Source organism: Meriones unguiculatus, chromosome 21 (assembly GCF_030254825.1).
Source record: "Meriones unguiculatus strain TT.TT164.6M chromosome 21, Bangor_MerUng_6.1, whole genome shotgun sequence".
Classification (NCBI taxonomy): domain Eukaryota; kingdom Metazoa; phylum Chordata; class Mammalia; order Rodentia; family Muridae; genus Meriones; species Meriones unguiculatus.
In genome coordinates, this window is record NC_083368.1 from 24202519 (window position 1) to 24221074 (window position 18556).

Here is an 18556-nt window from a genome sequence, read left to right on the forward strand (position 1 = left end):
GATAAGGACCTCCACTATCAGTGGACTAGGGGAGGGGCATAAGGGGAAAAGAGGGAGGGTGAGTGGGACCTGGAGGAGACAAGGGAGGGGGCCACAGCAGGGATACAAAGTGAATAAATTGTAACAAACAAACAAACAAAGTTTAAAAGTAAAAATAAATAAATAAAAGAGTACAATTTCTCAGACAAAAACAAAAAAGAAGAAAAATAACTCGGTTGGAGGTTATACATATAAGAACATTTATGTGAGCTCTGTGCCTGTGGATGACAGATGTCAATGTCGAGCGTCTTTCAGTCTCTCTTCACGTTCATTTTTTGGGAAGGGTCTGTCACTCATCTCATGGACTGGCTGCACTGGGTAAGCAGCGGGCCTGCACATTTGTGATAGGATTACAAACACCTGACATAAGTGAGTGCTGTGTGTCAGAACGCTGGTCCTCATGCTTGGGCCGCAGGCATTAAAGCCATCGAGTCAGCTCCCCAGCCAAACTTTTGGAGCCTAATAGGATTTAATAACTTTTGGATAATTAGAACTCAAAAGTAGGTATGAGCATGACTTGGTCTGTGGATCCTGTTATTTTCTTTATTCTTCCTAACATTCTCTGCCAACTTCTCTATTACTATGTACATAAAAAAATAGATAATCACTTTCTAAATACTTATATTAGTTTCTGAGTAATTTTTTACTCCATAAGCTTTTGAATAAATTTGCTAAAGTCTCTCATGTGTAATATGGAGAATGCATCATTTAAAAAAATAATTTCAACAAAAACATTATAATTCATTTATTTTAGTTGGGATGAAGAAGTACAAAATACAATCACATTCAATAGCATCATTTCCAATAGATCCTTTCCTCTATGACAGGTTTTTAAGTGATATTTTTACTTTTTAAAATATTTTTATTAATTATTATTTATTACAATTTATTCACTTTGTATCCTGGCTATGGCCGCCTCCCTCATCAACTCCGAATCCTACCTTTCCTCCCTTTTCTTCCCTGTGCGCCCTCCCCTAGTGCACTAATGAGGGAGGCCCTCCTTCTCTTTCATCTGACCCTAGCCTATCAGGTCTCATCAGGACTGGCTGCATCATCTTCCTCTGTGGCCTGAGAAGGCTGCACCCCCCAGTGGAATGTGATCAGAGAGCTTGCCACAGAGTTCACGACAGAGACAGCCCGTGTTCCCCTTACTAGAAACCCACTTGGAGACTGAGTGTATGGGATACATCTGAGTTGTTTTAGGTCCTCTCCATGCATGGTCCATGGTTAGGGTACCAGTCTCTGCAGGGGCCCCAGGGCCCAGCATTTTTTGGCTCTGTAAACGATACAATGGAAAAAGATAGCATCTTCAACAAATTGTTCTGGTCTAATTGGATATCTACATGTAGAAAAATGCAAATAGATCCATATCTGTCACCCTGTACAAAACTAAAGTCCAAGTGGATCAAAGACCTCAACATAAACAGACACACTAAACCTGTTAGAAGAAAACGTAGGGAAAAGCCTGGAATTCATTGGCATAGGAGACAACTTCTTGAACAGAACACCAACAGCACAGGCTTTAAGAGCAAAAATCAATAAATGGGACCTCATAAAACTGAAAAGCTTCTGTAGAGCAAAGGGCAAAGGACAAGTCATCAGAACAAAATGACAGCTGACTGACTGGGAAAAGATCTTCACCAACCTTATATCTGACAGAGGGCTTATATCCAGAATATATAAACGTAAGAAGTTAAACACCAACAAATCAAATACTTCAATTAAAAAAAAATGGGGCATTGAGCTAAACAGAGAATTCTCAATAGAGGAATACTGAATGGCAGAGAAACACTTCATCCTTAGTCATCAGAAAGATGCAAATCAAAACAATCCTGAGATTTTACCTTACACCCATCAGAATAGTGAAGAACAAAAAATCAAGTGACAACACATGCTGGAGAGGATGTGGAGAAAGGGGAACCCTCCTCCACTGCTGGTGGAAATGTAAACTTTAACAACCAATTTGGAAATCAATCTGGCACTATCTCAGACATTTAGGAATAGTGTTTCCTCAAGATCCAGCTATACCACTCTTAGGCATATATCCAAAAGAGGCTTAAGTGTACAACACGAATATAAATAAAGGCATTTGTTCAACCATGTTCATAGCAGCTTTATCCGTAATAGCCAGAATCTAGGAACAACCCAGATATTCCTCAACTGAGGAATGGATACAAAAATTTTGGTACATTTACACAATGAAATACTACTCAGCAATTAAAAAAAAAAAAAAAGAAATCAGTATCCCTAGTTGGTTCCCTAGTAATGGGAACAGGGACTGTCTCTGACATGAACTCAATGGCTGACTCTTTGACCACCTCCCCCTGAGGAGGGAGCAGCCTTACCAGGCCACAGAGGAAGACAATGCAGCTAGTCCTGAGGAGATCTGATAGGCAAAGGTCAGAGGGAAGGGTACGAGGACCTCCCCTATCAGTGGACATGGTGAGGGGCATAGGTGGAGATGAAGGAGGGAGAATAGGATTGGGAGGGGATAAAGGAGGGGGCTACAGCTGGGATACAAAGTGAATAAATTGTGATTAATACATAAATACATTTTAAAAAGAGCAAGAAAATAATGAAATTTGCTGGCAAATGGTGGGAACTAGAAAAGATCATCGTGAGTGAGGTAACCCAGAAGCAGAAAGACACACATGGTATATACTCACTTATAAGTGGATATTTGCCATATTATATAGGATAAACATACTAAAATTTATACTCCTAAAGAAGCTAAACAACAATGAGGACCCTAGGGAAGATCCTCAATCCTCATTCAGAAGGGCAAATGCGATAGACATTGGAAGCAGGAAAGAGAGGCAACAGGACAGGAGACTACTGCCAGACTACTGATTAAGGTATCAAAGCAGAGGCTGAAACTCAAAGCCACACTTTGGGCAGAATGAATGGAATTTTCTAAAAGAAGGGGAGATGGAAAGACCTGGAGAGGACAAGAGCTCCAAAAGGAGACCAAGCAAGTCTATGACAGAGTTTTATTTCAATACAAAGGGGATAAATAACATCAAGGGAATTTAATTTCCATATTTGAAAAGCATTTCTGCTTGTAAACTATGAGGAAAACACTGGGTGTGATTTCAATATTCCGAATTCAAAACTCATGGGTACATTTCCACAGGTGGCGAATGAACATTCTACTTTTGAAGCACTGTAATTAAAAATATGGTAATTACTTACTAAAAGCCAGTTTCACATTCCTGTGTGTAGTCATTAGTGCCTTAGCAAAAGCACTCCGTTTCTATGTAAAATATAAGGAAATTCTTGACTACCAAGCAAATATAATGAAGCAAAACTCCTCAGCTTGGCCCAAAATGTAATTACTTGTAAAAGTATTACAACAAAATATTTATTTGATGTACTTCGTGTCATTATTACAATGTAACACATTCTAGATTTAGTACTATAAAAATAGTCCTAGTGTTTTGTGAATTAAATGTTTAGTAAAGGAAATAATGTATTAAAGAAATTTGATGATGAATTTTCATATTTTATCGATTTTTTTCTGTTTCTAAGATTATACTTGCATCTTCTTCTTCATTCCCCACCAAAAAGCCTTCAGTGAATCTCCTTAGCTTTCTTTCATATCCATGGCCAAATTATTTTCAAATAACTAATACAATTGTCATTTAAACTTTTATACTGGGACCACTTCATAAAGCATAAAACATTTTGTATGTGCTAAAAGACTCATAAAAGCCATTATGTATGGTTAAGATTACAGATACAGTCTTTATAATAAGAAAGCCATCACAAGTAAATCACCTATGTCTAGAAAAAAATTGGACTTCTATAAAGAAGCAGTGGATATGGTGATAAGGCTCAAAAGTTAGGAACCCTTTCTACTCTTGCAGAGACGTGGGTTTGGTCCCAAGAACCCACATGGCAACTCACAATTATCTGTAGTTTTAGTTCCAGGGGATCTGACCTTATCTTCAGATCTGTGGATACCAGACACACTTTCTTACACATACTTATGAGCATACAAATACAGAGGCAGAACACTTACACACATAAATTAAGAACAAATAATTAAAAAAAATACGAGGTTTTCATCTTTGAAAGGGGGAAATATGTGTTTTCCATAGTGTTATTATACAAATCAAGATAATTTGTGAAAATTGGTCTGTGGATACCAGAAAATTTAGTACTCATTATATCTGGTATTTGAAGATATCAGTGTAGTTACATAACCTGGGAGTTACAGTGTTTCAGTAAAATATATTTACATTGTTTTAAAATGACTTGGAAGGCCAACTCTTTATGTTTTCATTCTCCATACACACTATTGTAAGAATGCTTTTTATTCAGATAAAACAGTGAATATGACAAACAATAATTTTATAATGGTACTGTGTTTTATTTAATGATAAATTCTAGTTCTTACAAATATAACAGGGCTTCAAAATGCCCTTGTGGATAAATAATTATGTTTAAGTATTTTCTAATGCAAACAATAAACCATGAACATTCTCAGCCTTGAGTATAAACTGTAAGTTTTGAACTGTTCCGAACATAACTAAATAAATACTTTCTTAATTAATCCCTACAAAAAAGGGCAAAATTATACATACCTTATTATTCAAAAAATAATTCATGTTCCCAAATATTTGTTACTCATAGTAACAACATTTATTTTAAAATATTATGTATGACATCAAGAGTACTGCTCAGTGACAGAGCACTTGCATGGCTCTAGGTTTCCAAGCAACACACACATATGTGCACACACGTACACATATATACAGACACATACAGACATGTGTGTGTGCATGCTCATAGGTTCTGTTGTATACCTATCAGATATTACTTTACCTATCACTGTGATAAAATGCCCTAATGAAAGCAGATTAAGAAAGAAAAGGCTTATTTGGCATCAGAGTTTAATGGAACTGCTATTATTGCAAGAAAGTCATGGAGCAGCTGGTAAGGTTGTGTCCACAGTGAGGAAGCAAAGACAAATGCATGCTCACACTGAACCCCATTTCTTCCCAGCATTCAGTCCAGGACTTCACGCCCTAGAAGAGAAGCTTCCACAGGTAAAGTCCCACCAGTATTAACATGATTAAAGTAATCACTGCAGACATTTCCAGAAGGCTTCACAGGTTTGCCCACTGGCTTTTCTTCTAGGCGATTCTTGGTAACGTCAAGTTGTCAACGAATTGTAACCATCATAGCCAATTGTTTTAAAGATGAGGTCAGCAGGATCACTGCTAACAGTTTGGGAACACCATTCACACTGGATTTTAAAAACAGTTCCTCTTGGCATATACTGTTCACACACACCAAACCCCACTGACATAAGCCAGGATCTATTAAGATCTGCCCTTAAGCTTACAAATGAAATACACTTGTCTGAGCCACTGCAACACACATTGAGGCACACATAGGTTGTGCTGGATCAGAAACAGGAAATTAGAATGCCATTTCTAATATAAAAAGGCCAGAAAGCAGTCAGTAGAAAGTAGATAAGTGTTAACACTCACCATCACCTTGCTACGTCTAATGTTTTTGCTTTTGTGAGCTGAATCTCAATGTGTCAAATCCCCTTTCAGCTGCTAAAATCAATCCTTCATCATAAGTAACAATTTAATAAAAAGCATTTTAATACTCACATCAAGATCATCTTTAGCATTGTAGTAGACAACTTCATTGCTCTAAAAAGAAAGAAAAAGAATGTTGTGTTGATTACAAGACACAAACTAAAAATACTCGACCTAATAAAAAATGAATTTTTAACACTATTTAAGTAAAAAACACTTCATGATATTGCTTTTATAATATCTTCTATGAACCCCCCAGATCCTCAGACATTTTCAGAAACACTAAAGCAGTACACCGGTGCAACCACAATAGCTCACCTTACAGTGGAAAAACGATCTCAGAGCAGAACTGAAAAACATCATCCAAGAAAAAAAAACGTATGGATTTCATGTCGAGCGCATCCTTGGCACACACTTGTAAGTACATACATAGTATAAATAAACATCGCAGAATGAGGTAAGACAATTTCTATATTAATGTTAAAAAGGTATTAATCTTCATGTGGAACTCTCCAAGGTGTCAGCTCCCGGAGACGTACTATGTAATGTTATCAGAATTTTTTTTTATGAGATTTAAGTAACTAGATTCAGATGGTGAAGTATATCAAATTACATAAGTGTCAAACTATATGTTAGCGTTATTTCTCCTATTCTAGTGAATTGGTAAATTAGTGTTTACACTTCAGCAAGAATAATGATAACCTACAGTCCCTCCGAACACGATTTTGCTGAAAATGTATATTTTCAAGTTTATTATATATATTGTATTTAGATTTACTGTATTTTATGTGTGAGCGTGTCTTGTCTCATGCACTTAGGTACACCATGTGCTCGCCTACTGCCTGTGGAGCCAAAAGGAGTGTTGGATCCCCTGGAACTGATGAACTGACATGTATTCTTTGGGGACTGAAGCCATGTCCCCTGAACATAGAGACAGAACTCTTAATCGTTGATCCATCTCTCTGGCTTCCCAGACACTGAAAATATGAAGGAGGACTATAATTATGCTTTGCGAGGACAATATAAGGGAGCGAAAATTATTGTCAGGGATTTCAAATTCCTATTCTTGTGTCTTGAGGTTAGCTCCGTATGTCTGCAATAGTATATTGGGCACTACATAAAGACACATTTTTCTGTGTCTCATAAACATCTACCAGCATAAATAATTCTAAAATTATATTCATAGCAAGCTTATAGTACACAAATTTTTAAATAAAACTTACTTGGACTCTGATTTTCAAAAACAGCAAGTTGTTACAGTTGTCTTATAGAAAAAATTTTTTTTTAATTTTTATTTTTTTAATATCAGTTACAGTTTTGTTAACTTTGTATCACTGCTGTATCCCACTCCTTCTTTCCCTCCCAATCCCACCCTCCCACCCTCATCTCCTCTCTGCCCCTTTCCAAGTCCACTGATAAGGGAGAACCTCCTCCCCTTACATCTGATACTGGTTTATCAGGTGTCTTCAGGGCTGGCTGCAAAGTCCTCCTCCATGGCCTAGCAAGGCTGCTCCTCCCTGGGACGGGGGGAGGTCAAAGAACCCGCCATTGAGTTCATGTCAGAAACAGTCACTGTTCCCCTTACTAGGGTACACACTTGGATACTGAGCTACCAATGGCTACATCTGACCAGGGGCTATAGCTTGCATCTGTACATGGTCCTTGTTTGGAGAAGCAGTCTCATAAAAGACCCCTGTGCCCAGATACATTTGTTCCTTGTGGAACTTCTGTCCTCTCCAGGTCGTATTAACTCCCCCCCTTTTTTTGATTCCCTGCATTCTGCGGGAGGTTTGGTTATGAGTCTTAATATCTGCTTTGATACACTGCTAGGTAGAGTCTTTCAGAGGCCCTCTGTGGTAGGCTCCTGTCCTGTTACTTGTTTGCTCCTACATCCAATGTCCATCCCATTTGTCTTTCTAAGTGAGGATTGATCATCGAACCCTGGGTTCTCTTTCTTGTTTATCTTCTTTAAGTGGATAGATTTCAGTATATTTATCCTATCTCATAGGTCTATATAAGTGAGTATATACCATGTGTATCTTTCTGCTGAAAAAAAAATATTTTTAAGTCATGATATTTAGGGGAAAAACTGTTAATGATGTCCCTTTGGGAAGTCTGGATATATGACTATATGACTCTACAGGTAAGTAAGTCCATCTTTTAGGGGACGTGGAACTCAGTCCCCAACATCAGCAAAGGATGGCTATGACCACCTTAACTCTCAGCTTCCAGAAGCTTAAAACCCTCTTAAGGTCTCTGGCCATTTTTACCCATTCAATCAATCAATCTCTGTCTCTCTCTGTCTCTCTGTCTCTGTCTCTGTCTCTCTCTCTCTCCCACACACACACACATGCTCATATGCATACACATACAAATGTGCATAAACCTTGTGAAAAATGCCAATTTTAATGTGTTCATAAGTTTCAGTGTATATCTGAACATATGCATCTTTATGAAGGAAAACATCATTCTGTTTCCCAACTTAAGAAAGTTAGAAACCAGATCCCAACTTTTGTTGTTGATTTGAAAACCCTACATTGATAATGAAGAGTCTTTACTAGAACGCAAAATTTAAATATTAGAGAACATGGTTCATTACACTGATTAAAACCTATAGATTGAAATTTATTTTAGTAAAGATTGATAGATATAATAATATAATTTGATCTTTGAAGTGACTGGGTTGAGCACAGAATTTCCAGTTCCTGAAACTTCTTATGGAATCCCTTTGACTGAGTTAAATACAAAAGCAGGAGACAGTTCCTTGTCCGCTTGAGAAACACACCTAGTCACTGCTTTATTGATTGCACTTGCAATGCAGTCATTTATGTGCCACAGGCAATTTCCAGTTTAGGATGTGGATCCCGCAACAGTATAAACACACAGTAAGTGAGTCTCCCTTGTAGAATTCATTTTCTTCTGCATGCTTCTTGAATTCACAAAATCAGAAGACGTAGCAAACTACGTGAAGCCGTGTTAAATTTCAAGTGCTTCAGCCCCATCCTCCATCCTGTCAACAGAAACACTCGCATTCATACACTGTGGCGCTATGTCAGGAAAGACAGGAGACAAATTAAACCCATCTTCTCTTGCTGGAATCAGCTCAATGACACAGCCCAACCTAGGGGTGGAGGCTTACTTTGGTTGACAGTACTACGGTGAAATCAAATGGTTTCCTATATGTGACCCCATAAAGAGGTTAAGCCTTCTAAGTGTGGGGATGTCGTGAAAAGAGAGGGTCCAAGTGTGACAATGCATGCTAGGAGGAAATCAAACTAAATATTTCTATTCTGCTAGGATGCATTGTACATGAAATTTAAATTAAGCCAAGTCAAGCTCTTAAAACTTCCATGTTTGAGGATTCCTAATGTATTCCTATTTTCACTGTACTACATCATCCGTAAATCCTGTTATGTAACTATACTTTCAGAAATTTTTCATTTGTCCCGAAAAGCATTTCTGATAATTATTACTCCAAAGTTTATTTAAATTTTATTCATTTATACCAGGTCTTCTAGGTTTGAGATAACACCATTCATTCTACTTGAAATTTTAAAATGAACTAAAGAAAAACACGAAAGGCATATATGTGTGTATAATTAAAAACTGAATGTTTGTGTGAAATGCAAACTGCATGTAAAGTTACGTCACAAGGAATTAGTCATAAAATTATAACTTAGACTAAACATTTACAGTCCTTCTTGAAGCCAGATATGGAATACTTTGTAATTTTAAAAAGGGAATTCTTAACTTCTAGCATATATTTAAATTATTTCCTTATTAAGCATAGGTAAAAAGATTCCATTGGTTAATTCATTAAGATAAATGTACACAGCAATCAGGATTTGGACATAGTTAAATTTTATGTTAGTCACATAGTCTTCAGCTATGGCAAAATGACCCTGAAATATTAGGATGAGTACATTTTATAACCACATAACATATATTTCTAGCTCCAGTTCCTTATATTTCCTTTAAAAAAACAACAATAATTATATTTGGAACTTTTAATTTTGTAATTCAATATTGCTTGCCTCAGAAATAATTTTACACTTGAAAGATCTCATATTAGGGATAGCATCGATTACTTTCCATATCATATTCATTTATAGCAAATGTTTTCACTGCATAAAATACCTATGTATGTGCAGCAATGTTAAACTAAGTCATCATGCAAGAAAGTGATTCAAGTTGGGAACACCAAATAATTTGATGCAGAGTAAGAGAAAGACACAATTCAGAGAAATAAAGAGTAACTCATTAGCTCAGGTAAGCTTTATATTCTGATATTATTATACAGAGAATTTTGATTAAAATGAACTCACTACCGAAAAAGTTAGTGGAGAAAACTTTGTTTTAAAAGAATGAACGTGAGTTCTTAAAGCCTCATAATTCAAGTAGGGCATGAGTCTCTGCTGAACCCTCACTCTCTTGATCTTGTCCCCTGCCTCCAGCCCACTCTGCTTAGGAAGGTTTCTCAATCAGTGTACAGATCCCGAACCCCAATAATGACCCAGATTTCCGTGGTTCCATGACTTAAATCGCTTCATTGCACTCAGATTTAGTTCAACATCCCTTAGCAGATTTGTCCACATGTATTTTATGTAGCAGAAACAGTGACTGCACATGCATATGATATGAAGAGCAACTGCCGCTATCTCTGATTTGGACCATTAACAATTATTCTGACTACGTCCTCAGTGCTAAGTCCTGGAGAAACAGGATGACTGATACCTACAGGCTGCCTAAGGATGCAAATGCAACCCCTGCAGCACATCAGTGGAAAGGAGATCCAGGTCCAGATCCAGCAGTACCCTATCTTGCTACCTTAAAAATCTTGTGATTTAGAGGGCCTTATTTATTTATTTATTTATTTATTTATTTATTTATTATTGATTTATTTGGTGTCCTCCATCACCTTTTGCTCTTGCACTCTTTATGCTTCATCTTCCTCACTGTTTCCTGGACATGGAGGGGAGGGACTTGGTGGAGGCTTCCCATTTAGGGCCGAGCGTTCCAAGGTCTCTCACTCTCTGCAGAATGTATGGCTGTGGCTCTCTGTATTTGTCCCAAATTGCTGCAGCCATATCTGATGGCTGAAAAGGCACTGATTTATGAGTATAGCAGAATCTCATTAGGAGTCATTTTATTGTTGAGGGCTTTTGTTTTTTAGTTTGTTTGTTGTTTTTGCTTTTAGAACAGTAGAATCGGTTTTTACTCTAAGTCCCTGGAGTTCTAGGCTATGTAGTTCAGAGTATCTAGCCTCCGATTATTGGTCATCTCAGCAGTGTCTGACATGGCTTCCCTCTAGTGGAATAGGCCTTCAAGTCAAATCAGATATTGGTTGGTTAGGCCCACAAACTTTGTGTCACCATTACACTAGCATATGTGAAGAAAGAATGCAACTGTAGATCAAAGGTTTTGTGAGTAGGTTGGTGCTTACATTTTTTTTCTGACCTGTGAAGTGCATAAGAAGCTAGCACATGGAAGTGAAGGCTCTATGAAGGCATCACCTTGACTTCTCCATGTTCCACGAATTCTAAATAAAGATGATCAATGCACCTGTGAACTCACAGAGACTGAGGCAACTTGTGTAAGACCTGCACCAGTCTGAACCATTCAGAGAGGGACATAGAGCTACCGAAAGGAGGGGTGGACACACGTCCTCACCCAGAAAAAACCTCCAGTAGATAATTAATTAAAAATACTTAGTTTCCTCCAATAGAATCAAACTGGGAAAACACACACACACATACAAACATATATATGTTTCCATATATAGTTATATATATGTGTGCATATTTATGTCACTGTAAAGTTATATATAAATATATAAGTATACGTAGAGCAATATATATATTTGTATTAAGGCTTTGTATTAAAGCTTCCAGTTTAGTATTTTTTATAGGATGCCTGAATGTGTGAATGAATGGGTGGGTCTCTGTTTCTTTTGCCTTTTCTTGGGGGAGAATATCTCTTAGAATCTGTAGATGGCAGAGAATTAGGCATTTCAAAGAGTTAACCATAGTTCCTCTTTATCATTGAGAGAAGGGTGGTCAATTGTTAATCACTTAGCCTCACTAAGAGCTTCCTGAGTATTTCCTTCCAGAAAGTAATCAGATCAGTATTATTTGCTGGTTTAACTAAACTATGGCATATATACTAACAATCCTCGGTCATAGAAAGAGCCATTTTGTTTCTTAATTATGACTAAATATTTTGATGAAAATTACGAACATCATCACCTAAGACAACAGTCCAGAGAGAAGCAGTAGTCTCCAAGACTTTTCATGGTAAAGTACATGGAATAAAGCCAGCAACAGCTTCTGCTAGACCACAGATTAGTGAAACCTGCACAGGGCAATTTTTCATGATTAAGTTATCTCAGATGACAAAAACAAATTGTCTGGTTTCTGATTTTAACCAAGTGAGTTTGATGTGTATTATCTCCTTGAAATAAATTTACTTATACGGTCCGTTCTAACACAATACTGCTGCTGGGTGAAATTTAAAACGCCCCCTAGTAAGTTAGGAGATAAATTACTTTACTCTCTTGGTATCTATTGGGAATCCAAAATCAAATCTGGGTAAAATGGGCTACTCCATCTTAAAATATATATTATGAGTGACAGCTATTGTGTGCCAGTTTTCTCTAAAGGGTGGTCTCTGATGAATAGGTATGTTAAAAGTCTGAGGTATGAGAAATGAGCTTCCCTGTAGAAATAAGATCCTGCTGTGGGTGACTTAAGGATTGGAACCAAAAGTTATGAATTTATAATCCACACCTGAAATGCATAACATTGTCAGTATTCCTATGGAGATTTACCTTCTGTATAATTTGATATGTTTTTTTTTTCTCTCCTGATACACAGGCTCTACACAGCCTGATGCATTGCATGCAGTTGTATTTTCTACTAATATTTTTTAAAGCATGACTTTGATCAATTTTTATCATTCCCGACTTTCAAATTAAAATCTACTGAAAGTGCATATTCTTCATTTAAAATGAGATATGTTTATCATTCATGCATGCTAAGATCCACAGTTTAGCTTAAGTCACGTGTTAGTCAAATTTTATTAAGATAGATTAAGAACAGTTTGGCCCAGAAACCACAGACCTCATGTCCAGTGACTGTGTCGAGAATGATAGTGTGTGTGGAGTGTCAATGGGTCCCACAGCAACACGGTGTAAATGAAGAAAAAAAAATCTTTAGAGACTGGTAGGCTTAGTTGTACATGCTTGTGATTGTGGGAAAGTATTTCTAAAGGGCAGCCCTTAAAGCTTTATATAAAGTCTTTATATGAATTTATTATGCAGATGTAAGAGCATGTTGAGAATATGAAAATTCTTAAGAGAAGGAAAGGGAAAATGAACAGGATTGCATTTGGTTATCTGTGTCAGCAAGTCACTGGACTGAAGACATTGTGGACATCCACGGTTGTTTTACAGGAGAAGAGACAGGTTAGGCAACAGGTGTATCCTGTGACTGCTCATATTACAGAAAATGAAGGAGGAGATTACTGGGAAAGAGTTCAGTTATACATCCTTCACAAATATTTGGAGGTATTATACACATATAAAGAAAAAAATCAGGAATACCAGTTCATATATAAAGTTTTACCATTTTGCTCATAAGAACCCATGTCTACTAAGTTTACGCATACCCAACCTTTTGATGGAAACTAAACCCACGACGTCTTTATTGTTGGGTGTGAGAACCTAAGTGCTGAAGAAATCAACATGGCACATAGCAAGCTGTCTCAGATCTGCAAATGGAAGGCTACTGCTAACTGAGCCTAAAGTGATACTAGCAGCTGCCTTTACATCTGGAATTAGGTACCTGCCCTTCCCAGCCTTCTCCTGAGCATGCTGCCTTTATGAATGCAGGGATTACTATTTCCTAGTGACGGTAAATTCTGTGCTAAAAACATTCACCTACTAATATTTAGTTGTTGAGGAACACTCACTCATTTTATGTTGTTTCATAATTTATCTTAAAATATAAATACAATTTAATACTGATGTAATTAGCTTAATGAAAGATTAAGACAAGAAAACAATGTTTTCCTATTGTAGGTATTTTTCATGGTTGTTGCTTATAAAGCATGTTTATTTTACATTTAGTCCTCAGGTAATTTTCCTGTTTGTACCATCATAGGGGTAAGTTCCATTATAGTGCCTGTGAGTGAAATATTAGTAAATAGCTCAGCATGCATTAGCTAATCATTAAGTTAAAGCTTCCTAAGGGAATTGACAAGAAAAAGAAAATAGATCTGCTGGTCTTTATTATGCTTGGTTGTACTGATCTTCCATCCTTAATATTTATTGTGAGACTAACGACACAACTGAAATTCCACCCCTTAATGAATTAAAAAAAAAAACAACAACTGTACTATTTCACATAGGAAATGTTAATATGTCTACAAAAGTACACTTTTAATGAAGAGATTGCAGTGTTTCAGACTGAATAGTGACAGGGTTCTGCGATGCCACAAGAATGTTTTCAATATTGTTTAAACTGTACTGTCTGGTAAATAGATAACAAAAGCTATAGGAACATATTAGAAATTCTACATTAAGATAGTAAAGCTCATGAAATATATGGAGGTTTTAAAAGAGGTCTGCTCTTTGTTCATCTCCCCCTAGGGGGTGCAGCCTTGCCAGGCCACAGAAAAGACAGTGTAGCCAGCCCTGATGAGACCTGATAGGCTATAGGCTAGGGTCAGATAGAAGGGGAGAAGGACCTCCCCTATCAGGGGACTAGGGAAAGGGTATAGGTGGGGAAGAGGGAGGGAAGGTGGAATTGGGAGGAGACGAGGGAGGGGCTACAGCGGAAAAACACAGTGAATAAATTGTAGAAAATAATAAATAAATAAGAGAAATAAAGTTTTAAATAGAACAAACAAGTGTGTAGACATTACATAAATATACAATATATACATACACACAACGAGATTCGAATAAAATATAATATAGACCATTTTTAGAATGAACCAAGTAGAAACTCTAAGTGGAAAATTATTTCAGAGTTTCTTGGACCTCAACAAGACCTCAACTAGAATCAATTTCTTTAAGCATTAAGAGCAGTCCCAATTTATTTCTTCATCTTAAAGACTTTAATAGTAATCTGCCACTGAGCTATTCCAGCACTGCAGATGAATTTAATAAATAGAAGGCTTGAGTCATTGGAGAAAAGGCAAAAGTAGAAGATGAGAGGATAAATAAATTATTTTCTACAGGCCCAAACTCTCCAAGGAATTTCAGCTCCTAACTGAACAAGCATATTCCGGAGGCTGGGAGGTGCTATGTTCTGCTTCAGTCTCTAGCTCCAGCGAAGCTTTGGTTATAATCATCAAATCCATTAAAACTTAATCCACGAAAATCTTCCATTTATCATGTCCTTCCTATTGATTTAGACAACACAAAGCTCTTCTTGACTTGAACAAAGTTCAGAGCACTTGGCCATCCTCTGTGAGATCCTGTCATTAAAGGCATGTTAATTTGTCCCATTCTAATATCAGCATCACATCTCCCAATTAATCATTATCAATCTCAGAAAATAATCACACTGAAAAAAATAATACAAGCTCACTTTATGGTAGTGAATCACTGAGTATAAAATAATTAGTTAAAAAAATAACGCCCCAAAGAATGTTACAGATATCATTGCTATGCCAATTTATTTATTTGTTTGTTTATTTATTTATTTCTGAAAACAAGGAGCATACTAAAGGGAGAGAGACAAAGGAGCAGAGTGCCTTTTGCAAGCTGGGATTGGCATTAAATTGTTTAAATCTGGCAACATCTTTTAAATACAAAAGAGCATGCTCTCTTCACAAACAGTATGTTAAAATTTTAATTAACCTTCAGCATATGGTTCTTTGAATTCCTCATTCCTCTTATTCCTCCCTCCCCACTGAAACAATGGGTTTCAGCACTCTAGCTGAATAGGGAAAGTGGAATAGTACTAAAGAAACAATTTTGTTTTTTGTTTGTTTTGTGTGTTTGTTTGTTTTCTGGAAAGCAAGCTATACTTTTGTCCATTTAAGGCAAGAGTCATAAAATCCTGCCTTGTGGCCTCATGAAAACAGAAATGGAACACCTTTTTAAAAGGGAGTTATAGAATACGAAAGAAAATAACCTAGGAAGTCTAAACAATAGACTGTAGTCGCATAATGCTTGGACTACTGCATTAGGAGCACAGTGGTCCTCTTTGGATCCAAGGCTGCTGAGAACCATTTGGGTGAAAGAAAAGGGAAAAAGTGAAGGGATAGAGTGAAGCAGCAGGGACAGCAAAGAACAAAGGGGAAGTGAGGTATGCTTGGAATTCAAAAATGGAGGAGCTTGAGTCCTACTTCCTATCAGGACTCTGAAGACCTGTGTACATTCAGGAAGCTTTCCTTGCTGGGATGTATTTCGCCAACTTCTCTGCCTCTTACTACTTCTAATGGCACCTGATTTGTTCACCAACTCTGTCAGCGAGAACGTAAGAAGTCGATTGACTAATGAGTGAAGGCCTGATGCTCAGGGCAGCTGCATCCAGCGCCACACCGATTCTGCTACCCTGTGCTCTATTGTGTGAGCTGTGAGCGGGCTGAGATTGCAGACCATCAGCTGTGAGGCGTGGCTGAGGACCATCGCCAGCAGGTACCGAGAGCCTGTCTTCCCTCACAGTGCTGATGAAACATTTTGTAGCTAGCTTTATCCTCAACAGAAAAGGCCTTAAATGGATTGATTTTTACCTGCTATACATTGGCATAACAGAAACAGACATTAAGATTAGTACTTGATCCAAAGTCATTTATTTAGAAGATAATGCTACCAACTAATATTGGGGTTTGCCGGCACCTCTAGAAAAGTTTTAGGTTCCTATGAATGAAGGCTTGAGCAAGAGACAGAGTTGCAGCATAAATCATGGGTAAAGAGATAGCACACTGACGGGGGCATAGAAAACGGGCAAAAAATGAAACATTAATAGTTGAGAAGGACCTATTGCACAGTAGTAGGCTTTTTGGCTCATTTAGTCAGCGTGGACTTTTTTTCACACATACTATACTACATGTAACTCAACATACGTATAACTTCAGGAGTAACGCGTCTCAGCATCTTAAGGCTCTGTTGATAACATTTTAGTATTATAATTAGACAACAGTCACCTTCCAACATCTAGAATGCCTCTGCCCCTGAGACTGTGGTAAACGCTTGCTTTGTCTGGCTAGGCCAGGGGTCTTTTAGCATTCCTCTTTGCCAAGTTGCTATGCTTTCCTTAGGCATTCTGTCAGCCACGTGGGAGATCACTCTGCCCTACTCTCCTGTCCAAGTGACACCAGGAAAAACTTACAAGAGAGTGGAGAAGAGTAGAAATGGAACAAAGAAATTTAAAGCATGTGCACATTAAAGAACAACTGAAAATCCATTCGCTGGGGTTGTTTTATAGACTTGAAATCATCTAGAGAGGACTGACTGAGCATGCCCTCCACACCAAGCAGCGTTTGAAAACATGTCTATGCCTACACACTGCAGGAAGCCACCAAATGGTAGGACTGCAAAAACATGAGGGCGAGATTGGGCCAAGGGGCCCTGCTATGGGTTGGTGGGATGTGAGTAGGAACAGCTGTATTTGATGCAGCCACATAGGAAGTACTTTAGAGGCCACGTACAGGACACATCGGCAGGTGACCTTCAGGACTGAGCAGGTACATGGGGGGGGAGGGGCGTTTTCGAGCCATGAGGGCCCCTCTGTCACCTATGTCCTGGGTGAAGACTGCAGACTAGTCACTCTGATTTTTAGACTAGCAATGTTAGAAAATACTAGTTTTTGTCCAGTGAGGACACTTATGCTCGACTAAGGAAGGTAAAAATAAGGCAGAGCACTACAACTGTGCTGAGGACAAGTAACGGTGTCTGTCTTCAATCCCAGGACCAATTTGTCACCATTTTCAATAAAGCACCGGTTAATCTGTTTGAAGCTGTTTGTTTTTGTCTTATCAAGAACTGAGCAGAGAACCTCAACTTCAAAGGAAGGCGATGAGAATTTAATGTCACAATTTATCTGAAAGAGCTTTGCAAAATTTAGGAAAATATGTAGGTTTATAATTATCCAAAATTCAAATTATTTTGATGTTTTACAAAATTATGATGAGTGTCTTCTGTTTAAGTATTCAAACTATATTTATTTAAACAACACAAAATAAAGAGAAAATTGAAACATCAAATAAGGATTTCCTAACATTAACAAGGCACTTATTTTTACTTAATATAAATTATAAAATGTTTTTAAATAAGAAAGTGAGATTTTAAAAAGAGAATGAGTTACTCAGCTCTGGACATGTATAAATATGTTTATTCTAAGCTGATACAATGTCAATGGTATGCAAAATATTGGAGATATATAGAGCTAATTAGAGTCTCCTACATTTTAAACTATCATTCCACACATGTTGGAACAAAGGAACACATCAGTGTATTCAGTTTGATCATCTTTTCCTTTTTGCTGCATAAGAAACTCAGTATGAAAAATATTTTACATTTAAAAGATCAAACAATTTCCAAGTCAGTATCCAGGTGTGAAGAATGACAAGAACACATTAGCACCCAATTAACCTTTACAGACACCATTTCTTCCCTACAGAACCAGAAGGCTGGATTTCCTCCTCCATATGTTCAGGATTTTGGCTACTTTCATGGTTACTTGTCAAATGAAAATATAACAGATCCATAAACACTCAAGAGGATAAAGGGTAATGACAGTAGCTCAAAGGAAATGATTGCTTACATTTTATATTTTTAATCTAAATTTATCAAATTATATCCCCATGACATTATGAAATAATGATACAAGGTAAGCCTGCAAGTTATTAATCAAGATTTATAAACATTAACATATATAGTGTTATTTTTCTTTCAGTGTCAGTCAAAAAAATAAAAATAAATAAACACAGGCTATTGTCTTGTTATTTCA

General features: G+C 37.2%; 1 protein-coding gene across 3 annotated transcripts in view; it reads right to left on the reverse strand.

The window, feature by feature from the left end:
• Positions 1-18556, reverse strand: part of Cacna2d1 (calcium voltage-gated channel auxiliary subunit alpha2delta 1) — a 448878-nt gene that overhangs the window by 177488 nt on the left and 252834 nt on the right. For all 3 annotated transcript variants that reach the window (XM_060374048.1, XM_060374047.1, XM_060374049.1), the window contains exon 5: positions 5667-5708. In XM_060374048.1, the coding sequence (XP_060230031.1) occupies positions 5667-5708 (42 nt within the window). The remainder of the gene's footprint in view (positions 1-5666; positions 5709-18556) is intronic.